Genomic DNA, 15773 nt, shown 5'->3' with positions numbered 1-15773 from the left:
TCCTGGTCTACGCTAGCTGTAGACATTCCAGGTCCCATTAAGATTAAGGGAGAACTTCCTAAATATGCTTTTGTTCTGTTGGATTACATGTGTACGTGGTCTGAGGTCGCATTTGTGTATAGTGTAGCTACGCATGCTGTAGTAGGATTGTTACAGAAGGTTTTCAGTTGTGAGGATTATACCAACAAGATTGTGACAGATAACGGCACACATTTGGTTTCGGATGAATGTTTTTTCTAGCAAGTATGGCATCAAACACACACAGACCTTGTTATATCATCCGAGAAGGAATGGACTGGTAGAACCAATCAGCTGTATATTGAAGTAGGACTTGGAACTGATCTTAATCAATAAATTGGATTGGAAACTGTCAGTGGAAAAAATTTTGTGGGCAAAAAGGGCTACATCTAATGTGTCTACGGTGATAATGCCTTTAGTCTTTTTGCGAGGGAATGTCCCTGGATCCTAAATGAGTAGAGACTGGATGGGTCACAAAACTATTGATGCTTTAGGCTTGGCTAAGGTGGTGGATGTTAGAGCTAAGGTTTAAGCTGGGTATACAACCTAAATGGATGTTAAGAGAAATGTGTGTTTGAAAGAGGGGTGTTGGGTGAGGATAAGGAAGGGGGTCATGTCGTGAAAGGTGAGTCGAGGTATTTCCCTTCTGTCCAGTTAGTCAAGGTGATGTCTCATGCTGTGTGTAAGAGTGATGGGTGTGTGTGGGATAATGATAGAGATTCCGGAGGACAAGGTGGAGTTGGTTCGGAGTCGTATGGGATACGATGGTGATGCGAATAGTGAGGAGCTTTTACCATGTTTGCGATCTGTATTTGTGAAACATGTACCCGATCGCTTTAAGGATTATGTTATGGTTTGAATATTTGTCCGGGATTCTTCAAACCTTGTGACTGGCATGTAATTGTATTGCTGTTCTAATGTATGATTTATTCTTTTGCATCTTAATGTTCCATTTATTTAATTTTTTTTTCTTAGCTTTTTCTGTTGTATTAGAATTCTTTAGTTAATTTGTGTGTGTTTAAAATCTTTCCATTGTTAACGGGAAGGGATATGTTGTGTCTGGCACCGCATTCCTAGAACACATTTTGTGAATGTGGAATGCATGGAATGTAAGGGATTCGTGGTTGTGGCCGATTGGAAACAGAAGTTGCGGGAGGTGCTAGCGGTTGCTGTACAAAGTTACTTGCCTACTACCTTTTACCTTCATTTTAGATTCCCTAATATTTATAGATAATTCCTTGGCTTAAATATCCTGTGCACCCTGCCCTGTATGTTTTACTAGCTAGTAATGTTTTCTGTCTAGTAAACTGGATAATCTGAAGGTCCAATGAGGGAGCTTCACCTTTTAGAAGAGATGTTCACTAACCGAGCATAGACTCAGCTGAAAGGGAACACAACCAAAATGCATGCCTCAGTTGTAATGTCCCCCGAGTTGAGGGAAGTGGATTGTAGTTTTCTGGGGCACAGGCTTCTTTAATTCCATCCTTTGCTAGATGACACAGTCACTGATAGTGCTGCTGCCTGGCCAGCTGGGAGGACTCTCTATTCCCACCAGTAAAATGATGTCCCCTGTTTTCCACTGAAACCCTCTTCCCCTTCCAATGCCTGACATCCATGGGGCAATCGCTTAAACAGCCTGACTGAATTGAATGTGAATTGACGAACACCTTGGTCAGTTCTAAGTAGCCTGACCTCTGCCTACCTCAAGAAAACTCCAGCAAAGAGGAAAAGAGGAATAGTTTGAAAGAAAGCTAGTCATGGTCAGCAACTGATTTCTGCTTGTACACCTTAAATAGGTCTCCGGGCCCAAGGGCTTTGTACTTTACCTGCCTATGAGGAGTGTTCACATTAAAGACCTGATATGACATTTACCGGATACAGAACTCTAAGGAGTGTGAAAAAAAATCATAGTCTATGGAGCAAGTCTACTGCTGTAACAAAGCAGAAATAGGAGGCTGTAGTGCCCAGAAGGAAAGGAGAAGTCTCCCTGACTAAGAGAAAGGCCAGCATAAGGTGCAGTTGATTGAATCACTCCATGGAAGGCATTTTGAAAGGACATATCACCCAGGAGACATAAGATCATTGCAGTGCAGCTGGCCAAAACCAGCAATAAGTGACAAAACAATCTTTCTTTGTATCCCTGGGTTTCCAGTGACATTTTGTTTTGACAGCTCAGTAGGACTCACTATTCAGAAACGTTGACTGAGTCTAGTCCATTTAGAAAAATATATTCCCATAAGGAGTGATACCACCTACTCCAGCCTTTACTTCCAATTACAACTTTGAGCAATTTGTGACAACAGCTGTTTCCTTAACTGGTCTGAGGACTCATGAACAGTATCTCTCTGATACTCACATGTATGGACCTCTAGTAGTGCTTTACCTGGATTATGCACTTTTGTGAAAATCTCTCTATTTGTGCACCAGAGTGCCGCAGAACTTAGATAAGAACAGTGTTCTACCATGGTGTTATGGCTTGTGGGTTCACTGAATCTTTGGTTGGGATTTTCCTCTATGAGACTCAACCACATTGATCTATCCCTTAGGTTATCTTTGGCCATAGTGGTCCATGTTAAAATGTTGTGCCAGGCACATAATAATATTTGTGTACATCGTAATTGTAACCACCCTACTTTATCTATCGGTAAATACAAACCTTCCGAATAAGATGTTGCAGTACTAGATTAGATGGACATTCAATTTATTGTTTACTACTTACTATGGCAGGTGTTTTAAAGTCTCTAACATCTACTACTTTTTCTGTCCCTGGTAAATCCACAGTCCAAAGGAACTAACTTTGTTATCATATCAGAGTGCACTAGTACTGGTGGTCCTATGCCACCAGTGGGAGACAATAGACCTACCACAGATCCTGGAAACAACAGGTTTCCTCAGACACCCTAGAACAGGTCTCACACACAGTCTTTTGCTGTGCCATACAAAGTTCTTTTATAAAATGTCAATACTTTTTCATCTAATTAACACACAGTTCCAACTCTTTCAACAATACAAGATGATGCTTTACTACAGAGCATTAGCCTTCAAGTGGAGGCAATCTTCAGCCAGAATTGCTCGGTGTTATATGAAAACATAATGCATACATACATAGCATGCATGCTCTTGGATAGGCAGCATTAGAACTTAAGCTGCACAAAGAAAGGGTAGTCAAGAGAGGTACAGATGGGTCATTAACGGAGAAGAGGCTAGAGTTGCAGTAAAACAATGCATTGGGAAAGCCTATAGGTCTATGTTTCATGTGACAATGGATGCAAACACAGGCACACGGAAATGTTTCCATGCAGTAGCACATTAAAGCAAGACTTATTGGTTATGCCAGTGCTTGGGAATTAAGGTATGGTATTGGTGGGACAGCGGTTTTCGTGTTGATATTGTTAATAGGGGGACATTAGTAATGCTGATTGTGTTATAGGTTGCACCAGTTGTGGCGATACTGGGGGTGCTGGTCTTCATATGGTGGTTGATGTAATGGAGTGGTGTTAGTTGAGGTGGCATTGGTGAATGCTGTATTAGTAAAGTGATGGTGGCAATAATGGGCTGGTATTGGCAGTGGTACTTACCTAATCAATGCATTGCTTTCCTGCAGCCTTAACAGTTCAAAGAGCTGAACATCTTAAGAAGGTTAACTGTTATATGCAAGCTTTCTTACTCTTTCACATCTTTGAGGCTAGGTAAGCAGCACAGGCATTAGCATGAACCAAATTAGGGTTCTTAAGATAACAAAACATTCCATTCCCCAGTTTAATCTCCATACCTGTTGGACTCATGTCTTTTAACACCCAGTTTGTTTTCCCATGAAAGGCAAAGGAGCACGAGAAAAATATGCACCAAGCATGAGCGGTTGGATTACAAGGAACTTATTAACAGAGCACATGAATCTGTGCAGAACAGACTTGAAAAGTTAATTTGCATCTTGGACATTAGGGTGTCCTCAGCGCTGTCTCTTCTGCACACAGCTGCACTAGAGGTTTCTACATGGTCACTCATGATTTCTTGTTGATGCAGCCCTATTCTTGTAGCATAGATAGATAAGCAACCGCTGCTTTATAATTATTATGAGGCATGTCTGGCACTTTATGATACACAGTGCTGCATTTACGTCATGTTCTTCTGAAGTAAATTTAGCAACAGAATAATAGTGGTGTGCCAGACATAACTAGAGTACACAGATGGCAGAATGGAACCACCCACCTGTCACACTAAAATGATAACATTTGCCAGACTGACACTTCCCAATGATGCAGCACTGTTCTTTGCACATAGCCATATTATAGGCTGTAGCTTTCAAAGGCATACATGGTGCGCATAGCACTTCATGACAGAATGTTACTTTTATGTTAGATGCATCTGAGGTTAGATTACCAATGCTGCCAGTTGTGTGGCAGAGGAGACTTCGACGCTATGAATGCCTAAACAGGAGCAAAGTAGGAGGGAGGCTGTTGGAGACACAAGCTTAACGAGTGGCCACATAACTGTGGTGGGGGGCCATGGGCATTCTGAACAATAAATGAGAATTAAGAGGACAGTCAGGCACCCTGATGCTCTAATTAGCAAAAACAAGCACCACAACATGGAGTCTTGCCAAATACAAATGGACATCTTGCTATGCGTCTTGCCAACTGCCCATTACAAAGAAGCAAATTGTACCTGTCGCAACGCACCTGAAGCATTGCAATGCGAGTACTTCATGGGAGGGGAAATTATACCTAAAACATCAAAATGCATCATAGTAAAAGAGAGAAATACCCATCTAAGTATGCCAACGTTTGAATGTGGGACGGGTATGCCAAGACGTGGGCCATGTGCCCACAATGTGTTCTGGTTCAGGGAGGACCTTGCTTGGCAGTTCAGACTAGACTGTTCCAATTGGAGCAGGGTCAAGACGGATTTTCATACAGCTGGGTCCAAACTGAGGTGACATGGTGTGCAAAATAACGATGGAATGGAAAGCAGCCCCGAATAATTACCAGTGGCGGAGATTAATTCAAGCATTCAATCAATCACTGTTTTGCATACTTTTTGGTTTAACTCAGTGTTATTAAGATTTTTGCAAAGGAGAATCAACAATACAAAATTACCCACCTACATCCACTGGCCGGTGGGGGAGAAGAATCCAGAATCAAGACATAACTTGGTAGAGGTCAAGAGAGAAGAAATCGAGGATAGATTTGGTAGATAGGGGCAGGATGGAATAGAGATAGTGTAAGCGACAGCTCTCCGCACCACATAGTATAGAGTATTGTATTCATTAGCCAGGTCAGGGTGGACAGGGATTGGTTAGACCCTACCCCGTACGACCCTGTTCTCCTTGTGCAAGGCAGATATTTGTAAGTATGTCGGGCAAGACAATTCTCTGAAGTCCTGAGAAAGAAAGCTTATGCATTTGCCCCATGTTTTATTTTATTACAACAGGTTCTTCAAGGTTTGTATTTTGTCACAGGTACCCACCGTTGTCTTCAGCACTGTAGAGATATAGACTCCCATTGGCCGGTGTAGTTTAGGGAGCCAGGTTACCTACCAAATATGTATCCCTTTGATTGCCTGGTCTATGAAGCTCCAGTCTATGGAAAAAAACAGTGCTTCTCAGACACGTGATTAGTCAGTAACATTGACTATTTCAAGGCACGCCGGGCGCAGTACTAACCGTCGGACGGCCTGTGGCATACGGTTGGCAGCTTACCATGGACTCCTGAACTACACACCCGCAATTATTGAGTGAGCTGTCTCTCAGTATACTTAATGGAGGGAACGTTTTTTTTTTAGAGTGAAGGTCATTAAAATTTATATTTCAAGCATACTTACACCCTTGTATAAAACACTCTTTAATATACTGGATGAATTGATGATTTGAAGAACTTTAACACAGGACTTACCATATACACCACATCATGTGCCTAGAAAAAGTCACTGCTGGTGACGAAACACGTGCTGGCTGTTTTGATGACATATTCACAAGGATCATGATTTGTTGGACTTCTCTTATGAGTGCTTCGGTATTTTTGTATAATTTAAATTTGTACAATGGACCCTTTGGGTTTGTTGTTGTTTGCAACCGTGGGTAGTAGGGTATATGAGTGAGTACCAACTCAAAACTGTATGGTTTCAATACTATTCCTACAAATCTGTAGGTATATAGGAGGTGCGATGAAAAAAAACACTACTACCCATCTTTCCCCATTAACAACACAAGGATGCGGTTACATTTGAAAAGTGCTGTAAGTATCATCAGCATGCCAAGGTTTCCTTAGCATCTCACAATGCCACTGGAAGAAATTCCTAACATACCTGACACGGAGATGTGAAAAACAAATTAACTTGGCTAGAAAACTTATGCACTAGAAACTATAATTAAAATTTGCCAAAAGATTATCAAAGGGTCATCAAAGTAAAAAAGATTTACCCGAATGAACATTTCCAATTCATGTTTTCTCCTTTTTTCAATCTTCTCAGCTTCACTTTGGCAGGTATGGCAAACATATAGATGATTAACAGCTGGACCTCCTCCATACCTAGATTATGGTACAAAGTTAAACATTAGATGCTGACCTGTAGCTTCAGTTATCCAACTTGGGTATCTTTCAGAGATTCACATGCTTAAATCATTCCACGTCATCAGGCTGGAAACCCCTGGTACCTTTAACCAACAGTAAAGTGTCTCTAAACGACTGTAGGCCCACCAACGATGTTTGTTTAGTAGCATATCCACTTCCTTTGAAAACAACCCAACCATCAACCAATGAGGTAGAAGTGCTGAGTTCTCTACTCCCCCTAGAAATCTCCATCGCTCAGACTGGAGAGCAGAAGTGTGGAGGATATGTAGACTAGAGTAGATAAGTAGGATGGAGAGTCGTGTGTCAATCTATGAAAGATACCAACCCAGGAACAACTCACATTGTGGGGTATAAAACTAAGCTATGGTGGCCTCTCAGGCAGTAAAGAGTTTGGCACTTCCACCTAACTAGATGAGGTTTGGGTTGTTTAAAAAAAGGTGGATGTAGTATTAAACAAACACTGTTTTTGAACCAATGGCCATTTAAACACTGTATACTGCTATTTAAAGTTACTGGAGATTCCCACGATGAGGAGCAATGACTAACGCATGTGAATCTATGAAAGATCCAATGCTGGAGAAGCAGATGTTATAGCAGAACAAAATATAAAGAAATGTTTTCTCAGATCGATTTAAAGTTAGGACTTCAAAGCAGGCACACAAATTGATTTTCGAAGGGTATAGTTAAGACTTTATACAAGTATAAATCTGTGACCAATAAAAATTACTTTTAACATTTAATTTAAAATTAATCCACTTAGTCTCTCATTACGAGGGGCACAATACATTATTGTCTCTGCACAAACACCCATTTATTTTGCTGCAATTTCTGCATTTTTTCCCAGGTAAATTATAACATGTCAAAGCTGTCACAATTTACCTTACCTGCCAAAAGTTACGTAGGGACAAATGCCTGTTAAGTTCTGAGAAATGCGGTATTTGGTGTGAAAAGAACAAATTCACTCTGCATGGCTAGCCCCAGTTTTAGATGAGAAACACTTCAAATTAAGCACCTGGTAAATTCAGAAAGTTCAAGTATTGCATTTCACCTGCTGTGAGAATTACTTCAATCTTATCTGGGCCACCTCGCAATGATGGCATAAGCCTCTAAAATAGTCTGGTATAAAATCCTGAAAAATGTTTTGTTTGCATGATACGTGTTCATATGCTTACCTTATGATTTACTTTAAAGCACTACAATTACTGAATACACAGGTTGAATACGGTACTTCGGGAACTGCAGAGTTTTTTCGAACTCCAGAGTTTAAAATGTAACCATCCACTGTACATTCTAATGGGGAGCCTTATCACATTACCTTTCTTTAACGCTATATGTGGCAAATAAGGTTTGGATTTAGCAACTGAAAAACTGTGCTTTAAAAAAAAAAATACATAATATTTAAAACACTTGCCTAGCAAGGCTGGGAGCCATGCACTTTAACCTGGAAACTATTTCTGAAAGTGATCTTAAGTGATTGAGAGAAAACAATGGCGTTTTATTTACTCAACTGTTTTTTTATTTTAAAGGTGTGCTTAATATTTATTTGTAATGTAACAACTACATGTAATTTCTAACTAAAAAAACTGGGAAACTCATATCCTTTTTTAAAGATCATACCTGCTGTACAAATAGTCCCATATGTTTTGTGGCAGCATAACAACCAGATCTTCCACATAACCACTCTTTTGGGGAGGAACACCTGCAACAAGAGAAAAATAAATTATCCCGTAAATCCCTTAAAACACTATATCTCTACACCTTGTTTGTAGGGTAAAACTAACTTTCAGATTGCTTCAAAGAAGAAGCCAGGGCAAATGGTGGCATTAGTGACGTATATCGTGCAAATCACATCAGTTTAAACCCACAGAGGCCTACAAACTACATCCATAATTTATTTTCCTTAACATACCATCCATATAAAAAAATAACTGTAGAATGACACGAGCGTTAACAATTCCGATATGTCTCACCTTGGACTTTGCCAATGGTTGTTTGAAAAGCACTCTTTAACAAATTAAAGTAAACTAATTGGAAATACTGAAGAAACCGCACTGGTGGTGGGGAAAATCTGGAAAACAGACGCTATGGAAAAACTGTTAGCATTCAATCAATCAATCAATCACTGCATTTGTAAAGCGCGCTACATACCCGAGAGGGTCTCAAGGTGCTGGGGAGGAGGGGGGTTGCTACTGGTCTAAGAGCCAGGTCTTGAGGAGTCTTCTGAAGGCCAGCAGGTCCTGGGTCTGTCGTAGGATGGTGGGGAGAGTGTTCCAGGTCTTGGCGGCGAGGTAGGAGAAGGATCTGCCGCCGCCAGTGGTTTTTCGGATGCGAGGGACTGTGGCGAGGGCGAGGTTGGCTGAGCAGAGGCTTCGGGTGGGGGTGTGGAAGCCGAGTCGGTTGTTGAGGTAGGTGGGTCCGGTGTTGTGCAGTGCTTTGTGTGTGTGGATCAGGAGCTTGTAGGTGATCCTTTTGTTGACGGGGAGCCAGTGCAGGCCTCTCAGGTGGAGTGTGATGTGGCTGCGGCGGGGGACGTCGAGGATGAGTCGGGCCGAGGCGTTCTGGATGCGTTCGAGTCGTCTCAGGAGCCTGAGTAGAGGGCATTCCCGTAGTCGATTCTGTTGGTGATGAGGGCCTGGGTAACGGTTTTTCTCGTGTCGAGGGGGATCCATTTGAAGATCCTGCGGAGCAATCGGAGGGTGTTGAAGAAGGACGCGGAGACGGCGTTGACTTGCCTGGTCATGGAGAGAGTGGAGTCGAGGATGACCCCCAGGTTGCGTGCGTGGTCCGTGGGTTCCGGGGCTGTGCCTAGTGACGTGGGCCACCAAGAGTCGTCCCAGGCTGATGGGGTGGGTCCGAGAATGATGTCTTGTCTGAGTTCAGCTTCAGTCTGCTGTCCTTCATCCAGTCGGATACGGCCTTCATTCCTCTGTGGAGGTTAGCTTTGGCGGTGTGGGGATCTCGGTGAGGGATATGATCAGCTGGGTGACGTTGGCGTAGGAGATGATGTGGTTGTGTTATCGTGCAACGTGGGCGAGGGGGGCCATGTAGATATTGAACAGCGTCGGGCTGGGGGAGGATCCCTGTGGGACGCCGCAGATGATCTCGGTGGTTTTGGAGCGGAAGGGTGGGAGGCGGACGCTCTGGGTTCTGCCGGAGAGGAAGGATGTGGTCCAGGCCAGGGCCTTCTCTTGGATACCGGCGTCATGGAGGCGTGCTGATAGGGTGCGGTGGCAGACCGTGTCAAAGGCTGCTGATAGGTCCAGGAGGATGAGGGCGGCTGTTTCTCCTTTGTCCATCAGGGTCCGGATGTCGTCAGTGGCGGCGATGAGGGCGGTCTCGGTGGTGTGGTTGCTGCGAAAACCGGATTGGGAAGGGTCCAGGATGTTGTTAACTTCGAGGTAGCGGGTCAGCTGTTGGTTGACAATCTTCTCGGTCACTTTTGCCGGGAAAGGGAGCAGGGAGATGGGCCGGAAGTTCTTGAGGTCCTTGGGGTCCGCCTTGGGCTTCTTCAGAAGGGCGTTGATCTCGGCGTGCTTCCAGCTTTCTGGGAAGGTTGCTGTCTCGAAGGAACAGTTGATTGTTTTCCGGAGGTGGGGCACGATGGTTGCGCTGGCTTTGTTGAAGATGTGGTGAGGGCAGGGGTCCGATGGGGATCCGGAGTGGATGGAGTTCATGGTTTTGATGGTGTCTTCGTCGCTGACGCTGGACCATACGGTCAGGCGACTGGTGCGAGTGGTAGTCGCAGAGGTGGTGGACTCGGTGGTGGGTGCGGGGGGGTCGGAGTTGAAGCTGTCGTGGATGTCGGTGATCTTGCGGTGGAAGAAGGTGGCCAGGGAGTCGCACAGGTCTTGAGATGGCGGGATGTCGTTGGTGTTGGAGCTGGGGTTGGAGAGTTCTTTCACGATGCTTAAGAGCTCTTTGGTGTTGTGTGCGTTGTTGTCTAGGTGGTCCTTGAAGGCGGTCTTCTTGGCAGTCCTGATGAGTTGGTGGTGTCTGCGGGTGGCGCTCGAGGGCTGTGTGGTTGTCTGGTGTTCGGTTGTGGAGCCATTTCTTCTCCAGCTTCCGACAGGTGTGCTTGGAGATCCAGAGGTCCTCGGTGAACCAGGCGGCTTTCTTGTTGGTGTGGTTGGTTGTAGAGGTCTTGAGAGGGGCGAGGGTGTTGGCGCAGTTGATGGGTCGGTGGGTGGTCTCAGGGCGAGGGCGGTAGTCAGTTGGTCCTCGGTGACCTTGCCCCAGCAGCGGCGTGGTAGCTGTTGGGTGCGGTGGTGTGTGGTGGGTTTGCTGAAGGTGAAGTGGATGCATCGGTGGTCGGTCCAGTGTGGTTTGGTGGTGTGTTTGAAGGGGACGTGGGGGCTTGCGGAGAAGATGGGGTCGAGCGTGTGTCCAGCGGCATGAGTAGGTGTCGTTACGAGCTGTTTGAGTCTGAGGTTGGCGAGGTTGTCGATCAGGGCGGTGGAGTTGGCGTTGTTGTTGTTCTCGAGGTGGAAGTTCAGGTCCCCGAGGAGAATGTAGTCTGTGGAAGCGAGGGCATGGGTGCTGATGAGGTCGGCGATGGTGTCACTGAACTGTGGGCGGGGTCCGGGAGGTCTGTAGATGAGAGTTCCTCTGAGGGTGGTGTTGGGGTCGGTGTGGATCTGGAAGTGCATGTGCTCGGCGGTGGTGAGGGCATCATCGGTGTTCGTTGAGATTTTGATGGAGTCTTTGTAGATGATGGCGATTCCTCCTCCCACTCCGTTGGTGCGGTCTCTGCGGGAGATCTTGTAACCCTGTGGGATGGCTATGGCGATGTCTGGTGCTGAGGTGGCGTTCAGCCAGGTCTCCGTCAGGAAGGCGACGTCGGGGGCGATGGAGTCTAGGAGGTCCCAGAGTTCGATGGCGTGCTTGCGAGCGGAGCGGGTGTTGAGGAGGATGCAGCGGAGGTAGTTGGGTTCTCTGGCTGGTGGTGTGGAGGGTTGGATGCTGGTGAATCTGCAGTTCCGGCAGGTGAAAGGCCCCTGGGTGCGTTTCGGGGTGGCCCGGTAGCAGGGGTGGTCTAGTCTGGTGTTGAGTGCGTGGAGGGTGCTTGCATCGTAGTGCAGTCGGGGGGTGCGGGGTCCAGGGGTACTGGCGCTGGGTGCGGTCCAGGCGCGGACGGGCGCAGACGGGCTTGCCTTAGGCGTGCCTCCATCGCGCCAGCGGCGCGCCCTCTGAGCGCGTCCGCTTCGCGGCCTCCATATGAGGGCAGAGGGAGGGAGGAGCAGCTGGTAGGTGGGAGCGGGGCGGCCAATGGGAGTGAAGGGGGCGGGGCCGCAGGGGCTCAGCGGCGGGGGAAAACCCAGGGAAAACTCGGGGAAAAAACGGCAGGAAAAGACGGCGGAAGAGGGACAACTGAGCACAGGGGTACAGAAAGCAAAACACAGGGGCACAGAATGAAAAAACAAAGTGGCACATAAAGCCAAGCGCAGGGGTACAGAATAAAAAAGGGAGCGTGCAGTCAGGCGGCAAAAGCGGCAACGGAGGTTCAACCCACAGGGGGCTGCGTGGCGGATGGGGGGAGCGACCTGCCTGGTGACAGCATTAATCGACAACAGAATACACAAACTCAAGAAAATTTGGCTGCCAATGAAAATGAACAAGTTACTTACCTTTGGTATCACCTTATCTGGTAAAGACTATCTAGAGTCAGATCCCTTACCTTAGAATAATCCCCAGGGATCAGACTGATCTAGATATTGTGAGCGTGACCCCTGCGCGCTAGTAGGTGGCATCGCTCGGTTCCGCATGGCATCTTCCACGCCGGAAGTGACGTGCGCAGTGCCTATATAGGCACCACTCCAGCGTGCTGACGTCTGCTTCTTTTCATGACTTTCAATGGACGGAGCCACTAAGAACACTGATCAAAGGTGTGGAAAACTAGGGCCCTGAGGATTTATAGGGAAAGGGTAACCGCCCTTTCCCTATAAATCCGTTCGCAGATCAGGGAGGATTAATGGGTCGGTAAGGAATCTGCGACTAGGCAGAGTCTCTACCACATAAGGCGTTACAGAAGGCAAATAAATTGTTCATCTGATAGAGACATCTAGCTGCAGATTCCTTACCTTAGAATAGATACCCGAGCAATACCTACCCAGAGATGGGTCTGCAAAACAATTTCACACTAGAAAGTTCTTCAGGTCCGAACAGGCAAATTGGCCATCCCTAATGACTGTCCAGGCAGTAGTTTCTTCGTAAATGTGTACAGAGATGCCCATGTTGCTGTCTGGCAGATGTCCAAGACCTGAACTGAGAGTGCCAACGCAGTGTTCGTAGACCTGTCTCTGGTGGAATGAGCACATAAGCTCACTGGGGGTTGCCTCTTGGCTAATGCGTAGCAGATTTTAATGCAGAACACGATCCTTCATGAGATGGTCCATTTCTTCATGGCCTTTCCCTTCTTCGCTCCCACACGAAGAGTTGGTTGTCCACCCGGAACTCTTTCATATGGTTATGGGAGAACGGCAATGCTGTATTTTGGTCCAGTCATTTGAGTTGCTCTTCTTCCTTAGAGGCATGTGGCGGAGTGTAGACGGTAGGAAGGGTAATGGACTGGACGACATGAAAGGGAGTGAAAATGTTCGGCACGAATGAGGCTTTAATGCGAAGAACCAGCTTGTCTGGGAAGACGTTAATGTAGAGAGACTTAGAAGACAAAGCCTGAAGCTCACTGGACCTTTGAGCAGATGTTTCTGCCACTAGGAAGGCTGCCTTGATGTTAAGGAGCCTGAGAGGACAGTTGTGTAGTGACTCAAAGGGGGCACCCATCAGAAAGGTGAGTACTAGAGTAAGGTCCCACTGAGGCATGATGAAGGGTAACGGTGGAAACATGTGCTGCAGACCTTGCAAAAACCTATTTACAACAAGGAATTTAAACAGTGAAGGCTAATCTGGCAGAAAGATAGCCCTTAAATCTGCTCAAAGCAGAGCCCTGCTGGGCAAAGGAAAGGATAAATAGAACGACCCGAGAGAGGGGAGCAGAAAGAGGGTCAACCTGTTTCTCTGCACACCATGCCACAATCTTGGCCCAATGGCAGGCGTATACTGTCTTGGTAGAGGAATGCCTGGCTGCCAAGATAACATTGATAACTTTGGGCAGAAGGTCAAATACGGTCAACTGTTGCTGCTCAATCTCTACGCATGAAGGCAGAGCGTAGACAGGTTTTGGTTGAGAGCCCTTCCCTGCTGCTGCAACAGAAGATCCTCCAGAAGGGGCAGGCTGACCAGAGGACTGATGGCCATGCTAAACAGCTCAGGATACCAAACTCTGAGCCCAGTCCAGAGTTACAAGGATGACTTGGGCCCAGTCCTTCCTGATCTTCTTGAGAACTCTGGGCAGGAGTGGTTTGGGCAGAAAGGCATTCAGGAGGCCTGCACCCACCTCGATTCTCATGATGGTGCACCCACTGGAACCTAAGGTCCCACTGCAGAGCCTGCATATGCCAGCTAGCATGAGTCACAAGCAGAATGCAGGAGGCCATGAGACACAGCAGCCTCAGAGTAAGTCTCACCGACACCCAGGACAGAGGCTGAAACATCGGCATTATAGCCTGAATATCCTGGACTCGCAGTTCGGGAGGATAAGCCCGATACTGCACCATGTCCAGAACAGCTCAGATGAAAGGGAGCATCTGAGAGGGAGTCAGGTGTGACTTCGACACATTAATAGTGAACCCCAGATAGAGCAAGAGATCCACAGTCGTCTGGAGATGGGAGACAACTTCCCAGGGAGAGCCCGCCTTCAGCAGCCAGTCGAAGTGACAGGGGAAGACTAGATGAGCTGCAATCAGCCCCACCACCTTGGTGAACATTCAAGGGGTGCTGGTAAGGCCAATAGGGAGCAGGGCAAACTGAAAGTGCTCGTGGCCTTTGTGAACCTCAGGTAACGTCCATGGGCATGCAGGATAGGGATGTGAAAATATGAGTCCTGCAAATCCAACGCTACCCTCCATTCTCCCGGGTCCAGGACACATGGGACTTGAGCAAGCATGAGCATTTTGAATTTCTCCTTCTTGAGGAAGAAATTGAGAGGGCGCAATCCTAGAATAGAACGAAGGCCTCCCTCCTTTTTGGGCACCAGAAAGTAGCGGGAATAACAACTACAACTTACTTCTGGCATTGGCACCCCCTCTATTGCTCCCTTGGTCAACAGAGCCACCACTCCGCCGTGTAAGGAGAGATGGTCCTCCGTCAACCTGTTGCACGTTGGTGGCATGGGTGGATGGGTAGTCACGAAGGGGAAGAGCAGACCCTTCAGACAATCTGGGGAACCTAGGGGTCTGATGAGATCGGCTTTCAGGGGTGCAGGTGATTGAGCATAATGCCTCTCACTGGCTGCCCATAGTGGTTGGAGGGTGAACTAAAGAGGTTTGGAGGCTGTGGCTGCTGGAGGTTTGTGGACTGGCTGGCTGTTGGCTGCCTGACCCACGGGGTCTGTGGGTACCGCATCCTTGGCCACGCAGAGGCTAGGAAGCTTGAGCGCTGCCATGGCTGGGAGCGTTAAGGCACGGCTGGAAGCCCCTTCCGGGCCGCAAAAGACAGACTCGGGTAGGCGGGGCCATGGAAAGGCGAAAAAAGGCCAAAGGACATGGTCAAAGCCCTGCTGTAGTTGAAGAGCTCCAGCGCAGAGTCCACTTTGTCACCAAAGAGAGGGGAGCCATCAAAGAGCATGTTCAAAACCGAAGCTTGGACATCCCCCGAAAAATCAGTCATTCTCAGCCAGGCGTAGTGCCTCTAAGGCCACTGCTGAAGAAAATACTCTACCTAGCGAGTCGGTTGACCCAACCCACATTGGATCATGAACTTGGCTGCATTCCTCCCATCTGCCATAGCTTGGGAGAGTATGGCCCGGGCGACCTTCGGGGCCATGGGCAGCACCTGCACAACCAGTAGGAGCACCTCACAAACCTGTGGAGCCTAAAGGAATGCAAGCAGGGAAGGGAGGACCAATACGAGGTGTATGGCCTCATAAAACTCTCAATAGTTGGGCAGGGTCGCTCTGGGTCTTGGAAACTCAGGCAGGCACAGAGACTGGACAAGCACAGGCTCAACCGCAGAGCCAGACCTCGAGTGCAGATGCTCCCTCGTCTCGTCGGATGACTTGGACGGACAAGGCGAAGTCGAAGACCTCTTTGACTTCTTCTTATTCTTCTTTTTGTGGGACTTAGCGGAAGA

At 47.1% G+C, this 15773-nt stretch overlaps 1 protein-coding gene across 5 annotated transcripts in view; it reads right to left on the bottom strand.

Moving 5' to 3' along the window:
- USP33 (ubiquitin specific peptidase 33) overlaps nt 1–15773 on the bottom strand; it is a 407644-nt gene that overhangs the window by 96943 nt on the left and 294928 nt on the right. For all 5 annotated transcript variants that reach the window (XM_085602029.1, XM_085602031.1, XM_085602030.1 and 2 more), the window contains 2 exons: nt 8205–8286; nt 6437–6545 (listed from right to left, as the gene is read on the bottom strand). In XM_085602029.1, coding sequence (XP_085458155.1) covers nt 6437–6545; nt 8205–8286 — 191 coding nt within the window. The remainder of the gene's footprint in view (nt 1–6436; nt 6546–8204; nt 8287–15773) is intronic.

Source organism: Triturus cristatus, chromosome 4_2 (genome assembly GCF_964204655.1).
Source record: "Triturus cristatus chromosome 4_2, aTriCri1.1, whole genome shotgun sequence".
NCBI classification, from domain to species: Eukaryota; Metazoa; Chordata; class Amphibia; order Caudata; family Salamandridae; genus Triturus; species Triturus cristatus.
Note: the sequence above shows the minus strand (reverse complement) of the source record. Positions and strands in the feature narration are given on the sequence as shown.